Below are 24,672 nucleotides of genomic sequence, written 5' to 3'. Positions count from 1 at the left end.
ACACTCACAATAGTTTGTTCTATAATAAAATACTTTATTAAATTATATTTATGATTAATAATGATTTTTATCGATTTCACTAGTCTTGAGTTCTGTCATAAAATTATTGCACTCCTTCCTTGTTCGATATGTCTGTTTGAAGTTTATTATTTATCAGCACCTCATAGTAATGAAACTCTTTCCAAAGACAATTACTGGATCCCTGCATGCCCAAAACAAAGGTGCATGTGACTGGTAAGTTTGCAATGAAACGTGTTTATGTTAGATAAGATGTCATGAAGCCGATGATGGGCCTGATTGAAAAAGTGAACACAATGAATGAATGATGATCACAATTAATGATACTAATAGGGTCAGTCTACAAACAACACAGGCACTTATCATAGGTTGGTATCACCCATTCATTGATTCATTTTAATTTGCCCACTGGGCTATTTCTTGTTTCAGCCAGTGGTATGCACTATCCTGTCAATGGCTCTAAGTGTGAAATGGTGCATATAAAAGATCCCTTGCTGCTGATTGATTGAAAAGAGTAACCCATGGAATGGCAGCAGCAGGTTAACTACAATGAGTTTGAAAATACTAACTTCAGATTGGTCAATTACCTTAAATTAGCTCTATTAAATCTACGTTAACCTACCTCTAATTTCATTAGTGCGCTTTACTCGCATAGGAATTTATGAATATACATTTAACATTGGAATGCTAATAGAAATTTTCAATTGAGAAATAGGTATCCACCCCGAATAGTTTGGGGATGATATGGAACAGATTCAAGAGGAACACAATGCCTACAATACAACTGAAGAAAATAAAGAAAGTTAGAACACAGATTGTATTTTTAACAAGTTGAGTGTAAATCTAGTGTTTACAGTGTTTATAGTCAAAGTTACTGGCCCCAAAATGTTAACAACGTTATCTTATAACACTGAATCTTGTACCATAGAAAAACATAAGTATTCTGCTATTTTACAAAATGATGCGCCAAAGTATGTATATCAATATGTATGTCCACAAAAGACTGTCAGGTCAAATGTTGGGAATTAACATGCTTACCGGTATATCAAATAAATGTTCAAGCATGCTTGTTGTAGATACAGCGTCTGACTTAATTGGAATCAAATAGAATTCTGGACATTTTAAATAATACCAATTGTATAATTTATGAGTGTCAAGCCAAAAAATTGAAAGAAAATTGGATGCAATTTTGACGGTTCTCTAATAATAAATACTGTAATTAGGACTCTTAAAAATTAAATAATTTTGAACCAGAAATAAAAACAGGTGCTTGCTCCATGTCTGCGTCTTCCATTTCCATGTCTATCAATTTCTCACAAAATATCCGGGCTGAGATATCTGGGTTCCAAGGACGATGACAGTCACTCTTCGCACCCTTGTTTTGACTTACAAAAGAAAAGCTGTTTTGAAAATATTTAATGAAAAGTTTTAGTTTTATGTGCATTTTGTGAAAACGTAAGTCAAAGTGTAAATAAAACAGCAATTCTCAACTGTAGAGAAAATGTCATCTACTAATGGAGTTTGAGAAAGTGTTGGAAATTGGTAGGCATTTCATTATCGATAATCATTTATAATTGGTTTGCACCAACTGATCAACTTTTGATTACACAATAGACCTCTTTCACATTTCACTGCGCATGTCCCCTTTGCAGGGTAACTCGAGGATGCAAACCGCAAACTCACGCGAGATCTTGCAAAAATAGACCTGTGGACAAGTAGGGGGCATAGACAATGGGAGGCCACACAATAGGAATGTGAATATCTCCATGATTAATTATTCTGTCAGTAGGGAACTCGAAAATTCTGTCGACATCCAACAAGACTTATTGGAGACATTTGTGAATTATTGCTTATCACAAAATAAAAAATATTTGGTAATGCCCGACAAACCATTGGTTCGGATTCATATGCAATAAATATCGGATATGGGCTGAAATAAAATTAATGTATGCACGCGTGTATTTATATATGCAGATATTTATTGTATTTAACATGATTTAAATATTTATAAAGCATTATACAGATTATTCAGGATTCTTGTCGGGATTTCTTTTCACCAAGTTATTTTAAATTTTGTTCGGTATTTGGAATAAAATTAAATGATACATATATAATTTGAGCTATGGTATATAAAACATTACAATCAAGACAGTAGGAACGATATCTGGAGTTGGGTGAGGGGAGGGGGCACAATCTGTAGAGGAGGTGAGGGGGCAAAAGCCATATTTTAAACCTGGTTTATAAAAGTGAGGCTATAGTCCCTCCGACTTCTCGGTTGCTACCGACCTTAGAATGGTCATTGGGGGGGGGGGGGGAACAGACGATCCCCCCACGCAGGATTGAGGGTTCTGCTCAAATGAAGAAAAAAAATCGGATTTTACATCTAAAAGTCCTTAATTGTCCCCAAGTGACCAGGATAATGTAGCAAGAACGTCTGTCTGAGGTTCCATTTGCTGAAAGTTTGATCCTCCTTGATTATTTCCCGTCCCAACCAATGACCCATCAAAGGACGTCGTGTATGCTATCCTGTTTGTATGAGAAATATGCCATGTATCATTTATTATAAATACATTGGTACGACTAAAAACTAACGGTTTCTTGTCGTGGCTCTGTGACCAGGCCATTTTACAAGCACACCACAACTTAATGCAACTTGTTAATGTATATTTCGCAACAAAAGTTATATACAATATTCATAAGTTAGACCAAACATCAAATTAGAATCGTATCGGGTTGCATGGGTCTACCACTCTGGAAAGGTTGCTGCACTTTATTTTATATATAATCATGTACGTTATAAAAATGTGTGATACTTGCATACCATATCGATATAGAGAACTTGTCCCTATGCTTGTAAATGTGTATCAAAGTACTGATGGTATCGCTAACGATCTCAACCAATGTTCTCAAGTACAAAATACAAAATAGTAACCAAACACTATTGTACATACAGATATATGTTTACTTCAAACTGATCTTCATGTAAAGAAGAAGATGTCATCTTCTTAATTCTTAAAAACAAACAATGCCAACAGCATGTCAACTTTTACTTCCGCGTTTACATGTGATGACAAACTTTGAGCCGCGTTTACTCGGTTTCTGGCGTCATTCTAAGTTGTAGGTTTTCGCGTGTGTCGGCTCATATATGTTTAAAAAAATTATAAATATCAGATAATATTTCAAGTGAAGTTGTAACATTGATTAGTAGTTGTACGACTATCTTTTTTTAATGAAACGATAAGGGAAAAAATAGAGCTGTGATAAAGGTCTATGTGAGTTAGGGGTTTTGTTGGTTTTTTAGGGGGAAGGGAGGCATATTTTATTAAATTTTAAATACTGATACATGTGGAGAATTAAACATTATTGTATGAATCTTTTAATTTTGTGTTGTTAAAATACCCTTGACAGGCGGCATGGGCGGATCCAAGGGGGGGGGGACCAGGGGGACGCGTCCCCCCCAAAAATTGTTCAAGTGCCCTCAAAATGTCCAAGTGCCCTTTTTGTTTGTAGAATTTTTTTTTTTTTAAGTAAACAATAATTATATTGTAGATAAATGAAATCAAGATTTTCGTGTACATGCGCAAGCTTGCAGATATGTGTCTGTGTTATTGAGTCTCAATGGGGCCCCATTGAGGTTCTAACGCGAGTGACGCCAATTTACTTCATTATTGCTAGTATATTATGACGTAGAACTGTAGGAATTCATATTAATTGTAAATATCAAAACTTGTAGTACCGTAAGGTGCCCTTTTGACGAGTCAATGTGCCCTTCTTTTTTGGTCCCCCCCTAAAAATATTTCCTGGATCCGCCCATGGGCGGCTCTAGAGACTTTGTCTAAGTTAATGTTTCACTGCTTTTGGTCTTAAGCCATTCCAATGTAAACTTTAGTAGACCGTTTTTCGCAGCCATTTTAACATCTGTACGTTAGTCGCAAGAGATTCACAGCTCCTACGAAGCTACTCATGACGCTCATGACAACTGTCGATCATGCCCCCCAATTTGTATATAGCCTCGATAACGTCCAATTCGGCAAGGGATGGTACTCTTTGCGCACATGCGCAATGGGAATGTGAAAGAGGTCTATTGGTTAGAAATTAAATGGACGTGAGATCTTACAAGGATTTGAATTATAATGACCATTCATCTATTGTGTTCACTAGAATAGACAAATTTGTGGACACATTAAAACAATTATTATTTTAATGACACCAATTGTGGATATAAAAAGAGCAACATGGGGTTTTGTGTTCTCAGTAAGTTTTTTTGCAGCAAGAAAATAAATAGTTGATGATGCAATAATGGGATGCACTAGTGACTGCCTGGTTGAAACTGCTGTTTTTTGACATTCACAAACATTTTATCCAAATTCTACTATCAGTAATGAGTTTGAAATAAGTAATAATAGGACAAAAACATGTTTATAATGACATGATATTGATAACATGTTATATTTTTCCTTAGGGGATGGCAAGGACTGTTTGCTTATGGAAGTCAAAATTTTGTCAGTGTTGTTGACCCAGTTACTGTTCAGGTAAGTGTATTACTGTATATGTAACAGTGTTTATTTGACTAAGATATTATGTATTTTACCCAGAACAACTTCAAAATCAAAGTGTTATATTATTATGTCTTCTAATTTTAGGTGATCCAAGTACTACACAAGCACAAAGCTAATGTTATTAAGGTGAAGTATACATATATCGTGTTAAAAACTATTAAATCAAATGTATTTTGAGGTGATGGAGTTCAGCATGCATGTTCTTGTACATGTAAATATATCTCATTAGGGACCATTAAAATAAGACGTAACGCTCAAGGGGATGGGTGTAGGTCCAAATGTTATGTGGCGTTGTAGGGTGTGGGTGGGTGTATTTAATAGCTTTACTTAACACACTTTTTAATATTTTTTTATTACTAAATAACATTTAAAAAACTTCATAAACGCTCTGTCACAGTGACAATGTTTAACATAGGTAGTTATAGCTAGACATATATCTCGACACTATAAGGGTTATAAATCTAATTGAAATGCATATCTGCACTTACCCAAATTGCAAGACTACGTTAAAATTATATTTCACCCTTCGCATGACTTATTTGTGAGTGAGGGGTCTCCAAGCTTTACATAATATTTTGGGGTGTGTATGGTCCAGTGTTACAGAGTGTTACAGGGGGGAGGGAGACTGTCTTAATTTTGACAAAAATAGTGTTAGGTAATTTTTGAACGGCCCCATAGTTTTTTCAACCACTTCTGTTCAGTCAACAGTCTATTTTATGCATCGCACTTTAAATTCTCTGTAATTTGCAGTATATTGATTTAGCTACATCACAAGAATCTGCAGTTTTTCAAAAGTTTTTATAATGGGTTATTGTAATGTATCTGTACCTGTAATTAGGTATAGCTCTTTAGTATTGTCAACCATTTCTGTTTTTAAAATCAACACAAGAAACATTTATTTTATGCATCACACTTTTAATTCTCCATACTTTCAGGCCTATGAGGTAACCACTTTCCTTTTTGTGTAACCCGTTGAATATATTCAAGTACATGGTGCTCCAGATTCTGTGTGAACAAAAAATAGGTTACACAAAATTAAATTTGCGTGAGTAATGCACGAACGAAATGATTATTCTTGCAATTTTCAGAGGCCTGTACTTTTCAATATATTGATTTAGCTACATTACATGGATATGCAGTTTTTTGCAAGTCTTTATAATGATGTATAATATTGTAATGTATTTGTGACATAACCTGTAATATTTATTTGTTTAGATTTTTGGAATTTTCTGTGCTTTTAGAATTTCTGGTCTTCTGTTTTGTTCTATGAAAAGCAGGTAGCTTATATTACCACAACTGTTAATATTAGTAGTGATTTGAGGGGATTCGAACTACAGACTCTTAGTACGAGAGTCCAGCGCTCTACCAACTGAGCTAATAGGGAAATTCCCACTAGCTATTGCCAGAAGGAGGCCTTTATACCAATACTACATATATTAGGAGAGGGCTTACTAAGTTTGCAATAAAATGTTTTCAGTCAATCAATTTTCAGTCAATATTAGTCGAGGTTTAAATATAAACTGTTCATTACACATGTATATTATGAATTTTAGATCAAATGGGCCAAAGAGGACTACCACCATGATGTGAACAGCCCATATTGTCTGCGACTGGCCTCGGCCGATGCCAGTGGTAACATAATCGCGTGGGACGTTTCACAAGGTCATGCACGAGCTGAGTTTTCAGATGGGAATAAGCCAGTGCAAGGTACCTGTCTGTTAGCTACACCTTTGATATGTTCAGAAGGATAATTACTCAGCCGCAGATAAGGTTAGGAGTCTTAGGCATTTCATCCTCCGTTTGTGGCAAAATATTATGATGAAAGACGAAATAAGCCATGTAGGCCCTATATACAGTGAAGACAAGACCCTCTGTAAATTGGAATTCCCTCAAAACCGGACTTTTTACAGAGTCCCTTTCTAAAAACCTTGACAGAACTTAACCTCTCTAAACCAGATCCGTCTTAAACCCAGACCAGATCCGTCTTAAACCCAGACATTTGTCTTGATCCAAGGGTTTCACTGTATAACAAAAAAAGTAATTACTGCAACAATCTATAAAGTTAAAAGTGACTACGTTCCTTAGGGACTAGTACATACATGATCTAGTGTCTTAAATCAGTGGAATAATAAATTTGATGGAAGTCTGTAAAACATTTAAAAATAAATCTGCCAAGTAGATGCTCATTTGCAAACAAGTCTAGATCCACCACTTTTGAGACCCAAATATTTTTTCCCCAGCATTTTTATCCACATGCATTTTTATCTTTTGCACCACAAAAACCTTGAACATTATTTATTATTATGTTTTTCAGATATGGATTGGCTTGGACAGCAGGATGCATCAAGAGATTTACTAGTTGCATTGCATCCTCCTTACTCCCTAATCCTGTGGAATGCGGACACTGGCACACGGCTGTGGAAGAAAACATACACCGAAACATTGATTTCATTTTCATTTGATCGTTTCAACTCTAGAAATGTTGTCTGTAGGTCAATTTTGCTTTTCAACTTATTTTCGTGCTTATATCTAACTACGGTTCAAGCATGCTGTCCCGGGCACACACCGCAACTATCTGGGCTGTCTGTACAGGACAGTGGGTTAGTTGTTAGTGAGGGAGAAGAGGGTGTAGTGGCCTTACACCTACCGAGTCGTTAAAACTCGCTCTGGGTGGGAGCCGGTACTGGGGTGCGAACCCTGTACCTACCAGCCTTAAGTCTGATGGCTTAACCACAGATGGACAGACAGCCCAGATAGCTGAGGTGTGTGTGCCCAGAACAACATGCTTGAACCTTAATTGGATATAGGCATTAAAATAAATTGAAACAAACCTGCTCACTTAGGCAGTCACCTGTTTTAAGAGGCTATCTCTTTATTCTTCTAAATCATCTAATGTGGTACCCACTGACCTGTATTAAACAGTCACCTGTCTTAAGAAACTATCTCTTTATTCTTCTAAATCATCTAATGTGGTACCCTCTGACCTGTATTAAACAGTCACCTGTCTTAAGAAACTATCTCTTTATTCTTCTAAATCATCTAATGTAGTATCCACTGACCTGTATTAAACAGTCACCTCTCTTAATATACCATCTTTTGGTCCTTCTTTTGGTGATTACTTTACACAGGTTTGACAGTACTGTATTATGTTTTATTGGGGTTTTTTAAAATAAAAATATATTTTTGTAACAATGTAATTATTTATGTTAAAAATAATATAATAATGTTTTATTTACCATTAAGTGTTTATCAGATGAAATAATAATTTTTATTTTGTTTTCCTTTTCAGTTCTAGGTCAAGACTGCATTGTATTTATTGATGACTTCATGATAAATAAAACCCCATCCAGCAATGGGAAGAAGTATTACATCTTCAGCCCTTCTAGTCATGGTAAAAGATCTGAGACAAAATATATTTTATAATTCAAATTGAACAATTAAAATGGCTTTAGATACATAGCTATAATTGTGAATTTTAACAACAAATCAAGATAACTACTTTATCTTGTACATTGTTTTATTTCAATACTTTTTTTCTTTCTTTTTATTATTATTATTAATAAGGTTAGACAACTGTTACAAATGTATTAGTGAAAATAATTAAAAAAATTTTTTATCTTCGTTTATCATGTACCGGTACTTGAGATATAAAATTATCTGGAGCTTATGTTTTCATTTAATTTAAATACTTTACAATATTTATTTTTTGTTGTGTTTTGTGTATTATTCTTAATGTATGTATAGGTTATTTTTATTTTTAAAAATACAGCTGGAGGAAACTCGGCTAACCACAACACTAGTGCGAACAATTTGGAGAGAAAGGCATCATCAAAGAATTTGGCTCAGAGAATGAGTCGCATTCTTGTGGGTGAAAGTAAACCCAGGTATTATAATAATGTTCATGATTTTCTGTCCACACTAATATTCTGAATGTTTCTTTTAATTCATTCAATCAGTATTTACATTTGAGTCTAATTATACAGTGAAACCTCTCAAAATTGGACCCTTAGTTCACCAGAATTCCCTCAAAAACTGGACATTTTTCGTGTCTCCTTTTTAAATATTTGTACAGAAGAGAACCTCTCTAAACCGGATACCTATTAAAACCGGACTTTTTACTTGGTGACGAGTGTGTCCGGTTTAGAGGAGTTTCACTGTATCTGATAATCAAATACATTCTTGTTATGTAAAACTGTGTTATGGTTTGCAGCTTCTGAGAAGTTTAAATAGAGCAAATTATTTGCTTTTATTGTTTATTATTTTAGTATTTTGGTACAGTGCATTCTGTGTTGACAGACATCAAAGTTAGTTGAAAATGTTTATTCAGATTACCATACCAATAAAGTCAAGAATGGTACTCCGATGTGAACAACATGTGATTTAAAAAAAACCCAAAACAGCACATACACATACATGTAGTTGTGTTTTATTCAAATATGATAAAAATGTCACAACAATGAGAATAGTGATATAAATGAAGTAACAAAGGATTACTCCATCTATGAAGAAAAATACTGGAAATTGTAGCCTAAAGTTGACAAATTCATAATAATATGCAAGATCTGTATTTTGTATTTGCTTATTTTGATGCCTGTGACTTGATTCTTTATTCTTAGCTTACGCATGTTATTTTTTGACTTCAGCAAGCCAGTCCAGACTGAAGAAGAGACTGTTGCAGTGAGCGAATGTCTGCAGCTGTCGTTTCACCCGTCCTGCCGCCACCACATAATTCTGCTGTACCCGAGAGAGATGTTGATTCTAGACCTGGAGATCAACCAGACCGTGGGCATGGTCTCACTCGACAAGACATCGTCTCCCTTTGTTCAGGTAAGACATTGTCTCCCTTTGTTCAGGTAAGACATCGTCTCCCTTTGTTCAGGTAAATTGATAAATGTACAAGACACAGTGGGTCAGACAAGGGACGAACTGCTGTCCTCAGTGCTGGAATAAATCCTTGAATTCGAGCAGAAACGGTATAGATTTGCGGGCAAAATGAGCTGGCCTGAAACCTTTTCACCTTGTATTTTCCCTCATTCTACCCTTTCCCTGTGTTCCAGTAAATTTAAAAGAATCATGTTAGCATAATATAGGGTCTACATTGGCAGATCCAAAGTGGTCTTGTCTTCTTTTTTTTAAAATTCATCATCCACAATATACAACACTAAAAACATGTTTCTGAGCATCTTTATTTCTAACTTATCTGAGGAGCATGCCTTCAGATCTCATTTCTGTTGGGAGATCAGCTTATTTAGAATTTTGTGTCCCTATTTACAAGATCCTGGATCCTCCCTTATGGTCTACTCTAGCTAAACTAATGAGGGCGCTTTCTTAAAAATTAGCCAGTGCACCACGACTGGTATATCAAAGGCCATGGTATGTACTACCCTGTCTGTGGGATGGTGCATATAAAAGATCCCTTGCTGTTAATCGAAAAGAGTAGCCCATGAAGTGGCGACAGCGGGTTTCCTCTCTCAATATCGGTATGGTCCTTAACCATATGTCTGACGCCAAATAACCGTCAATAAAATGTGTTGAATGCGTCGTTAAATAAAACATTTCTTTCTTTCTTTCTTTCTTAAAAATATGGCACATTCTGCATGTACATTTATGTGGTTCAGACCCCGAGTGATTTATAATGGCTCATTGGGAAGATGTAATGTCACTACACCAATTATCTTTTTCACAGTAACACAGTATATAAGGCCTTAATCCATGCCCGGGACACTTAGCAAACATAGTTAAACTGTGTGCCCCATTATGATGGGGGAAAATCCAACAGTTCCAGCAAGAGCAATCTATCTTTCGACCCATTGCACCTCAGATTAGACCTATATGACTAAATTACATCCCCTTCCTGCACCAATAGAGATTGTTCATGATACTAAAGATGTACAAGCACAATCGTGATTAAACGTTTATTGAAATAAGGTGAAACTTAGGTTTTTCTAAATTTGTATGTCAGTGAAAATAACCCCATTGAATATATGTCTGGTGGTAGAGCATCTTTCGGGTATTCAAGATATTTTGTGACATCTTTTTGTCAGTTGTTAATGTTGACTATTTAAATTTAATGTTTATCATCTGTATCTAAGGTTTTTGAATTTTCTGTTCTATATTTATTGTAGAACAAGGCATATAAAAGTGTTAGTTCACTGAGAAACACACTCTGTTGTTTGATAACAGCACTCAGACAGCAGCATTATACAGTATTTTTTCTGTTTTCTTTTAGGTTCTTCCTTGTTGGCAAAGAGATGTGCTAATGTGTCTTCATGAAAGTGGCAGTATATCTGTTCGAATACGCAGAAAGTCCAACAACTTGTGTACACCGGCTTCAGAAGGTACTGGTGCCTTTGGTGAGTACTTGCCATGTGCACAGTCTATATGTTGTCTATGTGCATACGATACCATATGGGGGCCATTAATTGAAAAATGTTGCGGTCGACCTATGTTGATTTTGTTTTAAACGGTACTTGTCAGTCGAGAGTACTCCTAAAAATTAGTAGTCACATGACCCTCTGGACAGACTTGTATTTTTCATAGAATATATTCTGACATACAAATTATATTGAACTGCATGGAGTAATTAATGGTGGTGTGTAACCTAAAACATGTTTTGTTTTCATATTGTGGTATGGTAGTTTTAATATACCTGAAATGAAAATCGCAAGGAAAATTTGATGGTTGCAATCTAGGTGTTACATTTCCTGGCAATATTTTTATACATTATAAATAAACCACACTTTTTTGATGTCTGTTGTGTCAAAATGAAACAATCAGTGTATGATAGACATTTTGCACACCTAGCAAACTGATCATGACCCTTTAAGGGAATTTTACAAACAGCTGATTTTTTTTTTTTACTTTAATTTTCAGATGATACACCACCCACAGTGTCGATGGACGTGGCCTATGACCTGAGGTCGCAGACTGACCCACTCCGAGTGACAAGACACAACCGCGTCTATGGATTCACAGTGTCACCGGTTTCAGAAAGGACCATTGGTCTTGTTATGAGTGACAGTCGAGTTATCTTCTGGGAGATGAAAACTGTTGATGTCAAGGTAACTAGCTCAGTTTTCATCATGAGTAAAATTAAGGCAAGCTGAAGATCACTCTCCTTAAATGTTAAAATGATGCAAGGTGAGCAATCGTACACAGTTTCAAATGAAATTTGTTAAATTTTTTATTGCAAGGTGAGCAATATGCAGCTCTCGTAAAACTTTCCAGGCAAGGGTGGAGGGGAGCAGGAGTTGTCATTCGCCTTTCCTTGTTAAGGCTGATAGCTCATATTTTATTGAGTGTATTTAATGATCTTTATTAATGGTGTGTCAAAGACCATGGTATACACTGTCCCGTCTATGGAAGAAAGTAAAGTTTGTTTTGTTTAACAACACCACTAGAGCACATTGATTAATTAATCATCAGCTATTGTATGTCAAACATTTGGTATTTCTGACACGTAGTCATCAGAGGAAACCTGCTACATTTTTCTTAATGCAGCAAGGGATCTTTTATAAGCACTTTCCCACAGACAGGAAACCACATTCCACGGCCGTTGACCAGTTGTGGTGCACTGGTTGGAACGAGAAAAAAACAATCAGTTGAATGGATCCATTGAGGTGGTTCGATCCTACGATGCAAGCACCTCAACCGAGCACTCAACCAACTGAGCTAAATCCCACCCTCCTGTCTGGAAGAATGCATGTAAAAACTTTGCATGGTTTTATGTTGCACCAGTATTTGAAGGACAAATCAAATTAAAAAAACAAGTAACATTGAAACTTTTATAAATAATTGCATGTATTTCAGTTTCTGCATTCTATTTATTATACGACCGGCCTCGGTGGCGTCGTGGTTAGGCCATCGGTCAACAGGCTGGTAGGTACTGGATTCGGATCCCAGTCGAGGCATGGGATTTTTAATCCAGATACGACTCCAAACCCTGAGTGAGTGCTCCGCAATGCTCAATGGGTAGGTGTAAACCACTTGCACCGACCAGTGATCCATAGCTGGTTCAATAAGGGCCATGGTTTGTGTTATCCTGCCTGTGGGAAGCGCAGATAAAAGATAATCGGAAAGAGTAGCCCATGTAGTGGCGACAGCGGGTTTCCTCTCACAATCTGTGTGGTCTGTAACCATATGTCTGATGCCATATAACCTTAAATAAAATGTTTTGAGGGCGTCGTTAAATAAAACATTTCTTTCTTTCTATCTATTATACGAGTAATTTATTGCAACTATTTTGTCATGAGGTAATCCTTTTTATTTGGGGCAGGATGCACTTACGTTAGTAGTAGGGTGCCTGTCTGATGTGCAGTGGGTTGTAGGATCGGTTGCCCTCAGTGGGTCAAGTGGATTTTGTCCCATCCTAACCAGTGCACCGTGACTGATATACCAAAGGCTTGGTATGTGCATTCCTGTCTGTGGGAAAGCATGTATAAAATATTCCTTGCTGCTATTTGGGAGGTGTAGCCTATGTGGCAACAATGGGTTTCCTTTCTTATACTTTACCATTTGTCGAAATAATCTTATACAGTGAAACCTCTCAAAACTGGGCCCTCTTAAAACTGGAATTCCCTCAAAACTGGATGTTTTTGTCTGCCCCTTTTTAAATATCAATATGGAAGAGAACCTCTCTAAACTGGATACCTCTTAAAACCAGACTTTTTACTTGGTTCCTAGGGTGTCCGGTTTAGAGGAGTTTCATTGTATTAGGTTTCAGATAGATGTAGTTTATAATGTGCTGAGTTATCATTAATAAACAAATATTCCTTTCATTTCTTTTTGATTTAAAAATTAATTTTCAGTCTTCCCAGCAGAGCATTAACTCGCCATTGTTTACACCTGGTGCTACTCTGCCTAGTGCAGTGCAGAACGTAACCTCGGGAAAGAATGAGTTTCCAGTCATTACCGGCATACCTTATCCCAAGATGGTCCTCACTGATATGATTGGCCCATCACAACTTCCTGTCATGGGTGGTCTGAGGTCAGATGTCAAAGGTCACAGTGTGCAGCTGAAGTTCATAATGACTGGTCTGCTGCAAGGGGTACATACTTACATCACATGCATACGCATGTGTCCACCTTTGACAAACAAGAACTGGACTATCTATGAGCCTAGACTGGCATTAGGTGAGAATTAAAGATTTTTTTCCCAATCTACGATTTTAGAAATCAAAGGTTTTGTTTTGAATGTTCTTTGTTCCAGTGTATGTGTTCATAGTAATAAGCTAAACAAAATGATGTTACTATTAAACTACTACAATACTGTACAATATATTGGTCAAAATATGCACAAATCTGTATTAATTTGTTTTGAAAAAAGAATTAGGAGATAACCATATGGAGTTTTTACATTTGCAGGTGTTATATTGTCTGTTTGATTCCTCAAATGTCATTTTTGACCGAAGGCGTTAGCCTGAGGTCAAAAATGAAACACTTGCAGGCATCTTATGGACTATAACACCCGCAAATCTAAAAACTCCATATGGTTATGTCCATTGTGAATCTGAATCGTTTTTCTACAGAACTAACTAATGGTTTATTTGGCATTTCTTGAAAAAAAATACCTGGCTACAGTCTAACTGTAGACCCTTGAATCATCAACTTCGCCTGTTCCAATTGCTAATGACGTCACTTTCTAATGACGTCAGTAGCTTTCCAGGTGTTATTTTCATTTGATCCTGGAAAAAGAATGTAATTAACAAATCACAATACAGAACACACTCTAGTCAGTTTACAATAAGAGTTAAATCTTGTTATGGAGCTTTATGAACATTTAGATACATTTAAAAGTCCATATGGTTGATATACATAATATTATCATGCATTCGGATTTCACGGTAACAATCGTTTCCGGTACCGTGCCAGTAAAATCACGGAACTAAAATAATAATTAATTATATACATAATTAATTTAAATTATTTTTCTGATACCACACATGAGTGTGTGTTTGACACAATCACGAGACCAGATTTGGATTATTGTGTTAACCGACCTTCTCAGTGTTCTGGTTCAGGTTAACCCAAATCCGAGTTCCAACACGCGCTCAAATCAAACACGTTAAACATTTGAACCCAAATCACTGGCACTAATTATTTGTAGTGTATCTCTTAAATATAAGGGGTCAGAAATAGTTATTAGTATTTAAATTCAAATATAATTTTGTAGCAACCATTTAACCTTCTGACTACTGTCACTGAAGTCGACGTCATGCATGTTCTTGAGTACTGAAGGTGGCAGTCGAATAGGCCCCACTATTTCCTGTGGTTTCATTATGGGAGGAAATGATGCAGGCCTAAACTATTGTTTTTATTTAACTGTCAAAATCACAACAGCGTGCATATAATGGAGAGGGCTGTTGAAAATCAACTTAATATTGAGTTTGAAAATGTTTCATTTTGTACAGATTTTTGTGATAATTTAACTCAGTGGTATTAAAAATGACTTGTTTTCACAGAACCTAAAAACAGTTTCCAATTGGTTCCCATGTTCACAAGGCACGGAACCGAATAAGTGTTTTCCGTGAAATTTGAAATCCTATCGCCTGTTATTCATTAATATGTAAATAAATACATTACTAAATTGTTTATATTCAGTTCATGTTAAAAAGTTAACTTAATTTCTGTGAACAGATGTAATTTACTATATTGTATTTCCTTCTGAAGGTATGAGCTTTTAATTAATTATTAAAAAATGAACAGCTTACTAAATAAAATGATGTTTCAAGTGTTTTGAATTTGAATTACTTTTCAGGTACATTTTCTGGTGCCATCCAGACAGTGAATGTGGCTAGTGGCCAGGTAGACAGGGAATTCAGCATCCACTCTTCTATGGTCAGGTAATACTTGTTTTTTGGGGAGTCAGGATAAGTTGTATTTGGGATATATATACCTTAAAACCATACATTTCGTACATAGAGGTTATTACCAGTCTGAGAGTGTTTTTCTGTATCGTCGATGTCATATATTAGGAACAAAAATTGTATTATGCGAGCATAATACATTATTTTTGTTCCTAATATATGATAATGACAATACCGAAACACACAAGGGTAATAATCTCTTTGTCATATAATCTCAAGCTTAATACAACATGTTTTTGTAAACCGTTTACTTTAATTCCAGTCAGCCATTACCCGATATTCAAATGACATAAGAATATGTGACACAGTGTCTTTTTGAATGGAAATGACGTCAAACTTGAATGACGTCATTTTGGATATCCTTACATGAAAATAAACTAGTGGTTAACGTTTTTTGTTTTTTGAATGCTGGGCAGTTTTCAATGTAAAGTTGCTATTGAAATGTTTTTATTTGATGACTATGAATGCATACATCAATTATGGAGTGTCACCATAGTACGTTTGCTTAAATGTCAATAAACCTAGTGCCGTGACCTTGATTAATTTACATCTAATTTGCAAAGTTGTCAGATTCTTAAAGTATGTGATCTGAAAAATATCATATACTTTGATTGCACTGGAAATTTAAGATCTTATATGATAATATAAAAATATTCATTTCAAGGTTTCTTGTTTTCAAGGTTTAGCAAATCTAGTATTGTCAGCTTGGAAGCAATCGAGGATTTTGTGACTAAGTATCTGTTAGATTGTACTTGTCTTGCAGGGGTATTGAATGGTGTGGATTAAAAACGTTTCTGTCATACGCCTACCCAAACCCTGGACCCAGTGGACTTGTCAAAAATGAGTTCAGTCATGTAGACATCCTCTCAGGTAATAATTATGTTGTATTACAATAATACTATCAAATATGATAGCTACAGTGAAACCTCTCAAGACTGAACCCTCTGTAAACCGGTATTCTCTCATAACCGGATGTTTCACAGAGTCCCTTTTTAAAAACCAGGACAGAACTTAACCTGTGTAAACCGGATTCCCTCTTAAAACCAGACATTTGTCTTGGTTCCAAGGGTGTCCAGTTTAGAGGGGTTTCACTGTATTTGAAAATTTATCTGATCCTATACGTATAGAACAGGCCTTTGAGACGATGTACTATTTTGGTCGAATGCTAAAAAAATTGCTTTAATCAAATATCTTTGTGAGGTCATTAAACAAAAGAAACTTTTAACTTTTAAACTGTTGTGTTTTTCTGTTTTGTTTTAGTAAATAATGTTACTGGATGGACAGTTGACATTCAAGCTTTAAAAAATTCTAATAATTTTATTTTACTCAAAAATATTATCACCAAGTTGGTTTCTGCTCAGTGTAATGTTATAATTTTCTATGTAGAAAATGACTGAATGAACTAATTAGTGTTCGGGGGTGGGATGTAGCCCAGTGGTAAAGCGTTCACTTAATGCACGGTCGGTCTGGGATCGATCACCGTCGGTGGCCCCATTAGGCTATTTCTCGTTCCAGCTAGTGCTCCACAACTGGTGTAACAAAGACCATGGTATGTACTATCCTGTCTGTGCATTGTTGCATATAAAAGATCCCTTGCTGCTAATAAAAAAAAGTAGCTCATGAAGTGGCCACAGCGGGTTTCCTCTCTCAATATCTGAGTAGTCCTTAACATATGTCTGATGCCATATAACCGTAAATAAAATGTGTTGAGTGCGTCATTAAATAAAACATTTCTTTCTTTAATTAGTATTCCTGTATTTCAGGGAAGGTAACTCATATCAGATTACACCGAGAGGAAGAGTCGCCATTAGAATCAATGCAGATATCACACCTAAAGTAAGACCTATTAAAGAAGATAAAACACCATTAGAATCAATGCAGATATCACACCTAAAGTAAGACCTGTTATAGAAGATAAAAGACCATTAGAATCGTTGCAGATATCACACCTTAAGTAAGACCTGTTATAGAAGATAAAAGACCATTAGAATCGTTGCAGATATCACACCTTAAGTAAGACCTGTTATAGAAGATAAAATACCATTAGAATCAATGCAGATATCACACCTTAAGTAAGACCTGTTATAGAAGATAAAAGACCATTAGAATCGTTGCAGATATCACACCTAAAGTAAGACCTGTTATAGAAGATAAAAGACCATTAGAATCAATGCAGATATCACACCTAAAGTAAGATCTATTATAGAAGATAAAAGACCATTAGAATCAATGCAGATATCACACCTTAAGTAAGACCTGTTATAGAAGATAAAAGACCATTAGAATCGTTGCAGATATCACACCTTAAGTAAGACCTATTATAGAAGATAAAAGACCATTAGAATCAATGCAGATATCACACCTAAAGTAAGACCTATTATAGAAGATAAAAGACCATTAGAATCAATGCAGATATCACACCTTAAGTAAGACCTATTATAGAAGATAAAAGACCATTAGAATCAATGCAGATATCACACCTTAAGTAAGACCTGTTATAGAAGATAAAAGACCATTAGAATCAATGCAGATATCACACCTTAAGTAAGACCTGTTATAGAAGATAAAAGACCATTAGAATCATTGCAGATATCACACCTTAAGTAAGACCTGTTGTAGAAGATAAAAGACCATTAGAATCAATGCAGATATCACACCTTAAGTAAGACCTGTTATAGAAGATAAAAGACCATTAGAATCAATGCAGATATCACACCTTAAGTAAGACCTATTATAGAAGATAAAAGACCATTAGAATCAATGCAGATATCACACCTTAAGTAAGACCTGTTATAGAAGATAAAAGACCATTAGAATCGTTGCAGATATCACACCTTAAGTAAGACCTATTATAGAAGATAAAAGACCATTAGAATCAATGCAGATATCACACCTTAAGTAAGACCTATTATAGAAGATAAAAGACCATTAGAATCAATGCAGATATCACACCTTAAGTAAGACCTGTTATAGAAGATAAAAGACCATTAGAATCAATGCAGATATCACACCTTAAGTAAGACCTGTTATAGAAGATAAAAGACCATTAGAATCATTGCAGATATCACACCTTAAGTAAGACCTGTTGTAGAAGATAAAAGACCATTAGAATCAATGCAGATATCACACCTTAAGTAAGACCTGTTATAGAAGATAAAAGACCATTAGAATCAATGCAGATATCACACCTTAAGTAAGACCTATTATAGAAGATAAAAGACCATTAGAATCAATGCAGATATCACACCTTAAGTAAGACCTGTTATAGAAGATAAAAGACCATTAGAATCAATGCAGATATCACACCTTAAGTAAGACCTGTTATAGAAGATAAAAGACCATTAGAATCAATGCAGATATCACACCTTAAGTAAGACCTGTTATAGAAGATAAAAGACCATTTGAATCATTGCAGATATCACACCTTAAGTAAGACCTGTTGTAGAAGATAAAAGACCATTAGAATCAATGCAGATATCACACCTTAAGTAAGACCTGTTATAGAAGATAAAAGACCATTAGAATCAATGCAGATATCACACCTTAAGTAAGACCTGTTATAGAAGATAAAAGACCATTAGAATCAATGCAGATATCACACCTTAAGTAAGACCTGTTATAGAAGATAAAAGACCATTAGAATCAATGCAGATATCACACCTTAAGTAAGACCTGTTATAGAAGATAAAAGACCATTAGAATCAATGCAGATATCACACCTTAAGTAAGACCTGTTGTAGAAGATAAAAGACCATTAGAATCATTGCAGATATCACACCTTAAGTAAGACCTGTTATAGAAGATAAAAGACCATTAGAATCAATGCAGATATCACACCTTAAGTAAGACCTATTATAGAAGATAAAAGACCATTAGAATCAATGCAGATATCACACCTTAAGTAAGACCTGTTATAGAAGATAAAAGACCATTAGAATCAATGCAGATATCACACCTTAAGTAAGACCTGTTATAGAAGATAAAACAGGATCGGCATTTATAAAAAAAAATGTTTAAATACAGATTGTAAAATATTTATTTTAGACTTGTGAGAAATGCTTTTTTAATCAAATTTTCATTACCTACAAAAGCAAAGTAAATTGGATTTATAATTACTGTAATATTGTATATCGTGAACAAATTTCATTGTTGCCATAAATATTTGGCTTAACTTGATTACAGGTACATAGAAAAAGGTATAGCTGCATATACTATAATTGTTATTATTATTTTACTCTCTTAAGAAAAGATAATTATAAATGTTGGTTTTAACAGTGCTTTTATTTCATCATTAGATATGTTAAATCAATAAATGGAACTTATATTTTCAGGCAGTTTTTTGTGCTGGGCTTCAAGGATAAACCTTTGGAGTTGTGGGACTTGAAATCACTGACCATTATAAGAGAACTTCCGAAAACGTTTCCTAGACCTACTGCTATTGTGCGTATTCTGTTACTTTTTCTTTATTACTCCATGGTGGCAGAGATACCCCATAAGCTATTTCGCATCTTAAGAGATATGCATTTTGAGAAGTATTGACCTTGATCAGCAATTTTGTGTTTCATGAATTAAAAAAAAAAAAAAATGCTAGCTGTCAGTTCACATAATTAACAAAATATTTGTTTGAATACAATTGTTTTATGCATTGACAGTATCGTTTGTGCAAAGTTCATTAGCATATGACATAGGAATACAATTATTTATTGATAAATTGCCAAATAAATTGACCACTGAATGATGTCATGTTGGTAAATAATGAATCTCACAATACTCGACAACAAAAGTAATGCATACAAACTATTTAAAAAACCAAATAATATCTGACATATGACATTAGGTAAGCAGCATTATTATCAATCTCTTGTCTTAGCTCTGTGCTTTTTCACAATTTTCACAATTGTGTTGGAAGGCCGGCCCCGGTGGTGTCGTGGTTAAGCCATCGGACATAAGGCTGGTAGGTACAGGGTTCGGAGCCCGGTACCAGCTCCCACCCAGAGCAAGTTTTAACGACTCAATGGGTAGGTGCAATACCACTACACCCTCTTCTCTCTCACTACCAACTAACCCACTGTCCTGGACAGACAGCCCAGATAGCTGAGGTGTGTGCCTAGGACAGCGTGCTTGAACCTTAATTGGATATAAGCATGAAAATAAGTTGAAATGTGTTGGACGAATTAATTGTTTGATTTTTGTTCAGTAATTCTAATTGTAATAAATATAATACTGTACTCATTTCCATAAAAGACCATTGTCTGTGTCTAATTTAGTGTGTTTTCCTTTATATTTACGACAGGTTTGGTCGCCATCACACAGTTTGAAAACCATGAAGAAGAAATTGTTGGACAGTGGGTCAGACGATTTGGACAAAAGTGGACATGGGTCCAGATGCAGTGAGATTGACACCTCCACAACATCGTCGGGTATGTCGGAGCACGCAGGTGGCAAGTACGTTTAGTGTTTTCTTGTTTTGCCAAACTCAATGTCAGGAGCTTTTCATTAGTGCTACTAATATAACACTACTTTTACTGGTTTTTAACACTGCTGTCTTGGGGTTTATATGCCATTACAAGATGCAGTGAGTTGACACCTCCACAACATCGTCGGGTATATCGGAGCACACAGGTGGCAAGTACGTTTAGTGTTTTCTTGTTTTGCCAAACTCAAATGTCAGGAGCTTTTCATTAGTGCTATTAATATAACACTACTTTTACTGGTTTTTAACACTGCTGTCTCAAGGTTTATATGCCATTACAAGATGTAGTGAGATTGACACCTCCACAACATCGTCGGGTATGTCGGAGCACGCAGGTGGCAAGTACGTTTAGTGTTTTCTTGTTTCACCAAACTCAATGTCAGGAGCTTTTCATTAGTGCTTCTAATATAACACTACTTTTACTGGTTTTTAACACTGCTGTCTTGGGGTTTATATGCCATTACAAGATGCAGTGAGATTGAAACCTCCACAACATCGTTGGGTATATCGGAGCACGCAGGTGGCAAGTACGTTTAGTGTTTTCTTGTTTTGCCAAACTCAATGTCAGGAGCTTTTCATTAGTGCTATTAATATAACACTACTTTTACTGGTTTTTAACACTGCGTTCTCGGGGTTTATATGCCATTACAAGATGTAGTGAGATTGACACCTCCACAACATCGTCGGGTATGTCGGAGCACGCAGGTGGCAAGTACGTTTAGTGTTTTCTTGTTTTGCCAAACTCAATGTCAGGAGCTTTTCATTAGTAGTACTAATATTTATCATCCATTAAAGGCTTTTGTAGGAAATATCGCTGGCACTGTAGTTTGCGATATCGCCTGCGATATTCTCCTAGGAGATATTGCTTCTTTTGTTACGTGACTGTGTAACTTTCAGCGCTAAACCTATCACTAGTGACGTCACGCCACTGTCGTTCTGCTAGTTAACAAGTCTACCACTGCCAAATATAGTGACATTCAACCCACATTACTGACATTGTTTACAATTGTCGCAAATGAAAAGAATTGATAATGGATGATAAAAAGAATACTCCCCTCGTGTCTAGTGATATCATAATTTATCAGCACTCATTGATAAAAGTATAAAAATCCTTGGCAAGCTTCAGATTTCATACTTTTATCAACTCATGCTGATAAATTATGATATCACAAAACACTCAGGGAGTAACACTACTTTTACTGTTTTTAAACTCTTTTATTATAAATTAAACTTTTGTTTTTATTTTACATGTACAGTTCCAGATTTAAAGAAAAGTCTTAAGTTGTTGTTTTGTTAACTTTGTATTAGTTTTTCTAACTGTCATATGCTGTATGATAACAGTGTGAATATTGATCACTTGTGATTGTCTTGTTACAGGGAAAAAAAGACTCAATCCAAAATGAGTGTTCGTGAACATTTTGTGATGACTGACAAAGATGGGACTGTCTTTCATTTCATTGTGGAAGGAAACTTGATTTCAGATGTGACCAAGATACCACCAGATGTTAGTGTTTATGCTTTGTGCCATGTTACTTGATATTACTCTAAAGATTGTCTGTTAATTATGTTGGATTGACAAGGTCATGAACCGAATGCAGAAAATACAGACATGTCTGGGCGGGATTTAGCTCAGTCGGTTGAGCGCTCGCTTGAGGTGCTTGCGTCGCAGGATCGAACCACCTCAGTGGATCGGTTCAGCTGATTGGGTTTTTCTTGTTCCAACCAGTGCACCACAACTGGTCAAAGGCCGTGGTATGTGCTTCCCTGTCTGTGGGAAAGTGCATATAAAAGATCCCTTGCTGCATTAAGAAAATGTTGCGGGTTTCCTCTATTGACTATGAGTGTATACATATTACCAAATGTTTGACATCCAATACCCGATGTTTAATATATCAATGTACTCTAGTGGTGTCGTTAAACAAAACAAACTTTACAGACATATCTGAAATGGTTAAATATTATGACTTCAGCAACAAGAAAATACCATTTTCTTTTTAAATAAATAAGAATTTAATGCCATATCAATATATACTGATGGAACACACAAACAAAACCAGCAAACAATGACAGCAACCAGAACCCTCATCCATAGTATCAGGAAGATAACTCTGTGTTCCTTACATTCAATTCACATTATGGGCGAGATGTAGCCCAGTGGTAAAGTGCTCGCTTGATGCACGGTTGGTTTGGGATCGACCCCCCGTCAGTGAGCCCATTGGGCTATTTCTCGCTCCAGCCAGTGCACCACGCCTGGTACATTAAAGGTTGTGGTATGTGCTGTCCTGTCTATGAGATTGTGCATATAAATGATCCCTTGCTGCTAATTGAAAAGAGTAGCTCATGAAGTGGCGACAGCGGGTTTCCTCTCTCAATACCCGTGTGGTCCTTAACCATATGTCTAACACCATATAACCGTAAATAAAATATGTTAAGTGCGTTGTTAAATAAAACATTAACTTCAATTCACATTACAGACGGTCAATCCCATATGACATGTTTGTGTTGTTATACAGACACTACTATTCTAGTGGTGAAATAAATTTGGTCTACAATACCATGTGTTCCCATATTTGTTTACATCAGTATACATTAACCCATCAATCTACCCTTTGCTTGTTTTCAATAAATACAAATTGTTTTTGTTAATGTGTGAATTATATTTTACTCTCATCTGCTATCAGCATTCAATATTCATTAATATTTTTCAGAGTGGTTTAAGCACAGTGACTTGTTTGGCCTGGAAAGGTGACTTCCTGGTGTTTGGTGATGTGGATGGAACTCAGTGTCTCTGGGATCTCAAAGCCAAGATATCCAGGTTGGTTTCATATTGTTTACATACCGTATATCGCTGTGTATTAGCCGACTCCATGCATTAGCCGACCCCCTAGTTTCACCATCCAAATCGGCTTTAAAATTATAGACCTTGTATATAAGCCGACCCCCCTATATAAAACTAACCAAGTTAGATGTCTGTGTGGTCTACAAAATGACAAAGTACATCTGCTTTCAAACGTCATTTGTCACAGCAAACTTATCCGGAAGCAGTAGCCGATTTCTGTTTATAGAAACGGTGTCCGGTTAATTTATTTCTCGTAAAATATAAGTACCAAGATAGCGAAATATACCTAAACATTCTTGATTGCAGCCACACGTTAAAAACACAGTGACTGTTTGCATTGTTGATTGTGCTAATCGGTCTTTTCATTACTACATGTAGTCGGCTATACCCTACCATACCCAACCACCCGTGTCGATTAATCCCAAGCCGACAAACAAAACAAATGAAGCTGGAACAATTAACGTGTTCACCGGTTTAGTAAGCAGTTTTGTAATGACACGTGACCTGCGAAGTTTTCCGAAATTGTTTTGATCGGTCACCATTTATTGTTGTTTAAACAGATAAATATTACTAAATAACTTTTAAACACCAACATTTATTAAAGATGAACATATATATACAATTTTAATATCTTTTATTTGTAATAGCTTGTGTTAAAATGCAATATTAAACCTTTATGAAAGCGGAAATGCAGAGCACAATAATGACAATAGATCGAGTCGAGCCGTGACGTCACTGTTCTAACTTTACATTTACTATAAAATGTTGACTCCTTAGATAAGCCGACCCCAGCCTTTGACTTGATAAATTTTGTATCAAAAAGTCGGCTAATACACAGCGATATACGGTACCTGCTTTTTAAAGAAAACAGAGACTTTGAAAGTTACTTTAATATACTTAACAGGAAAAATGATACTA

At 35.7% G+C, this 24,672-nt stretch overlaps 1 protein-coding gene across 1 annotated transcript in view; it reads left to right on the top strand.

Moving 5' to 3' along the window:
• The first annotated feature begins 106 nt into the window (after window positions 1-106).
• LOC121382958 (WD repeat-containing protein 11-like) overlaps window positions 107-24,672 on the top strand; it is a 40,466-nt gene continuing 15,900 nt past the window's right edge. Inside the window, exons 1-18 of the mRNA XM_041512649.1 lie at window positions 107-234; window positions 4,481-4,550; window positions 4,662-4,703; window positions 6,131-6,284; window positions 6,892-7,065; window positions 7,867-7,968; window positions 8,347-8,461; window positions 9,221-9,404; window positions 10,807-10,930; window positions 11,451-11,638; window positions 13,385-13,709; window positions 15,334-15,418; window positions 16,206-16,312; window positions 17,206-17,278; window positions 19,774-19,882; window positions 20,736-20,887; window positions 22,293-22,419; window positions 23,624-23,730. Coding sequence (XP_041368583.1) covers window positions 170-234; window positions 4,481-4,550; window positions 4,662-4,703; window positions 6,131-6,284; window positions 6,892-7,065; window positions 7,867-7,968; window positions 8,347-8,461; window positions 9,221-9,404; window positions 10,807-10,930; window positions 11,451-11,638; window positions 13,385-13,709; window positions 15,334-15,418; window positions 16,206-16,312; window positions 17,206-17,278; window positions 19,774-19,882; window positions 20,736-20,887; window positions 22,293-22,419; window positions 23,624-23,730 — 2,303 coding nt within the window. The 5' untranslated portion in view covers window positions 107-169. The remainder of the gene's footprint in view (window positions 235-4,480; window positions 4,551-4,661; window positions 4,704-6,130; window positions 6,285-6,891; window positions 7,066-7,866; window positions 7,969-8,346; window positions 8,462-9,220; window positions 9,405-10,806; window positions 10,931-11,450; window positions 11,639-13,384; window positions 13,710-15,333; window positions 15,419-16,205; window positions 16,313-17,205; window positions 17,279-19,773; window positions 19,883-20,735; window positions 20,888-22,292; window positions 22,420-23,623; window positions 23,731-24,672) is intronic.

The sequence above is a fragment of the Gigantopelta aegis genome, chromosome 10, assembly GCF_016097555.1.
Source record: "Gigantopelta aegis isolate Gae_Host chromosome 10, Gae_host_genome, whole genome shotgun sequence".
Lineage (NCBI taxonomy): Eukaryota > Metazoa > Mollusca > Gastropoda > Neomphalida > Peltospiridae > Gigantopelta > Gigantopelta aegis.
Note: the sequence above shows the minus strand (reverse complement) of the source record. Positions and strands in the feature narration are given on the sequence as shown.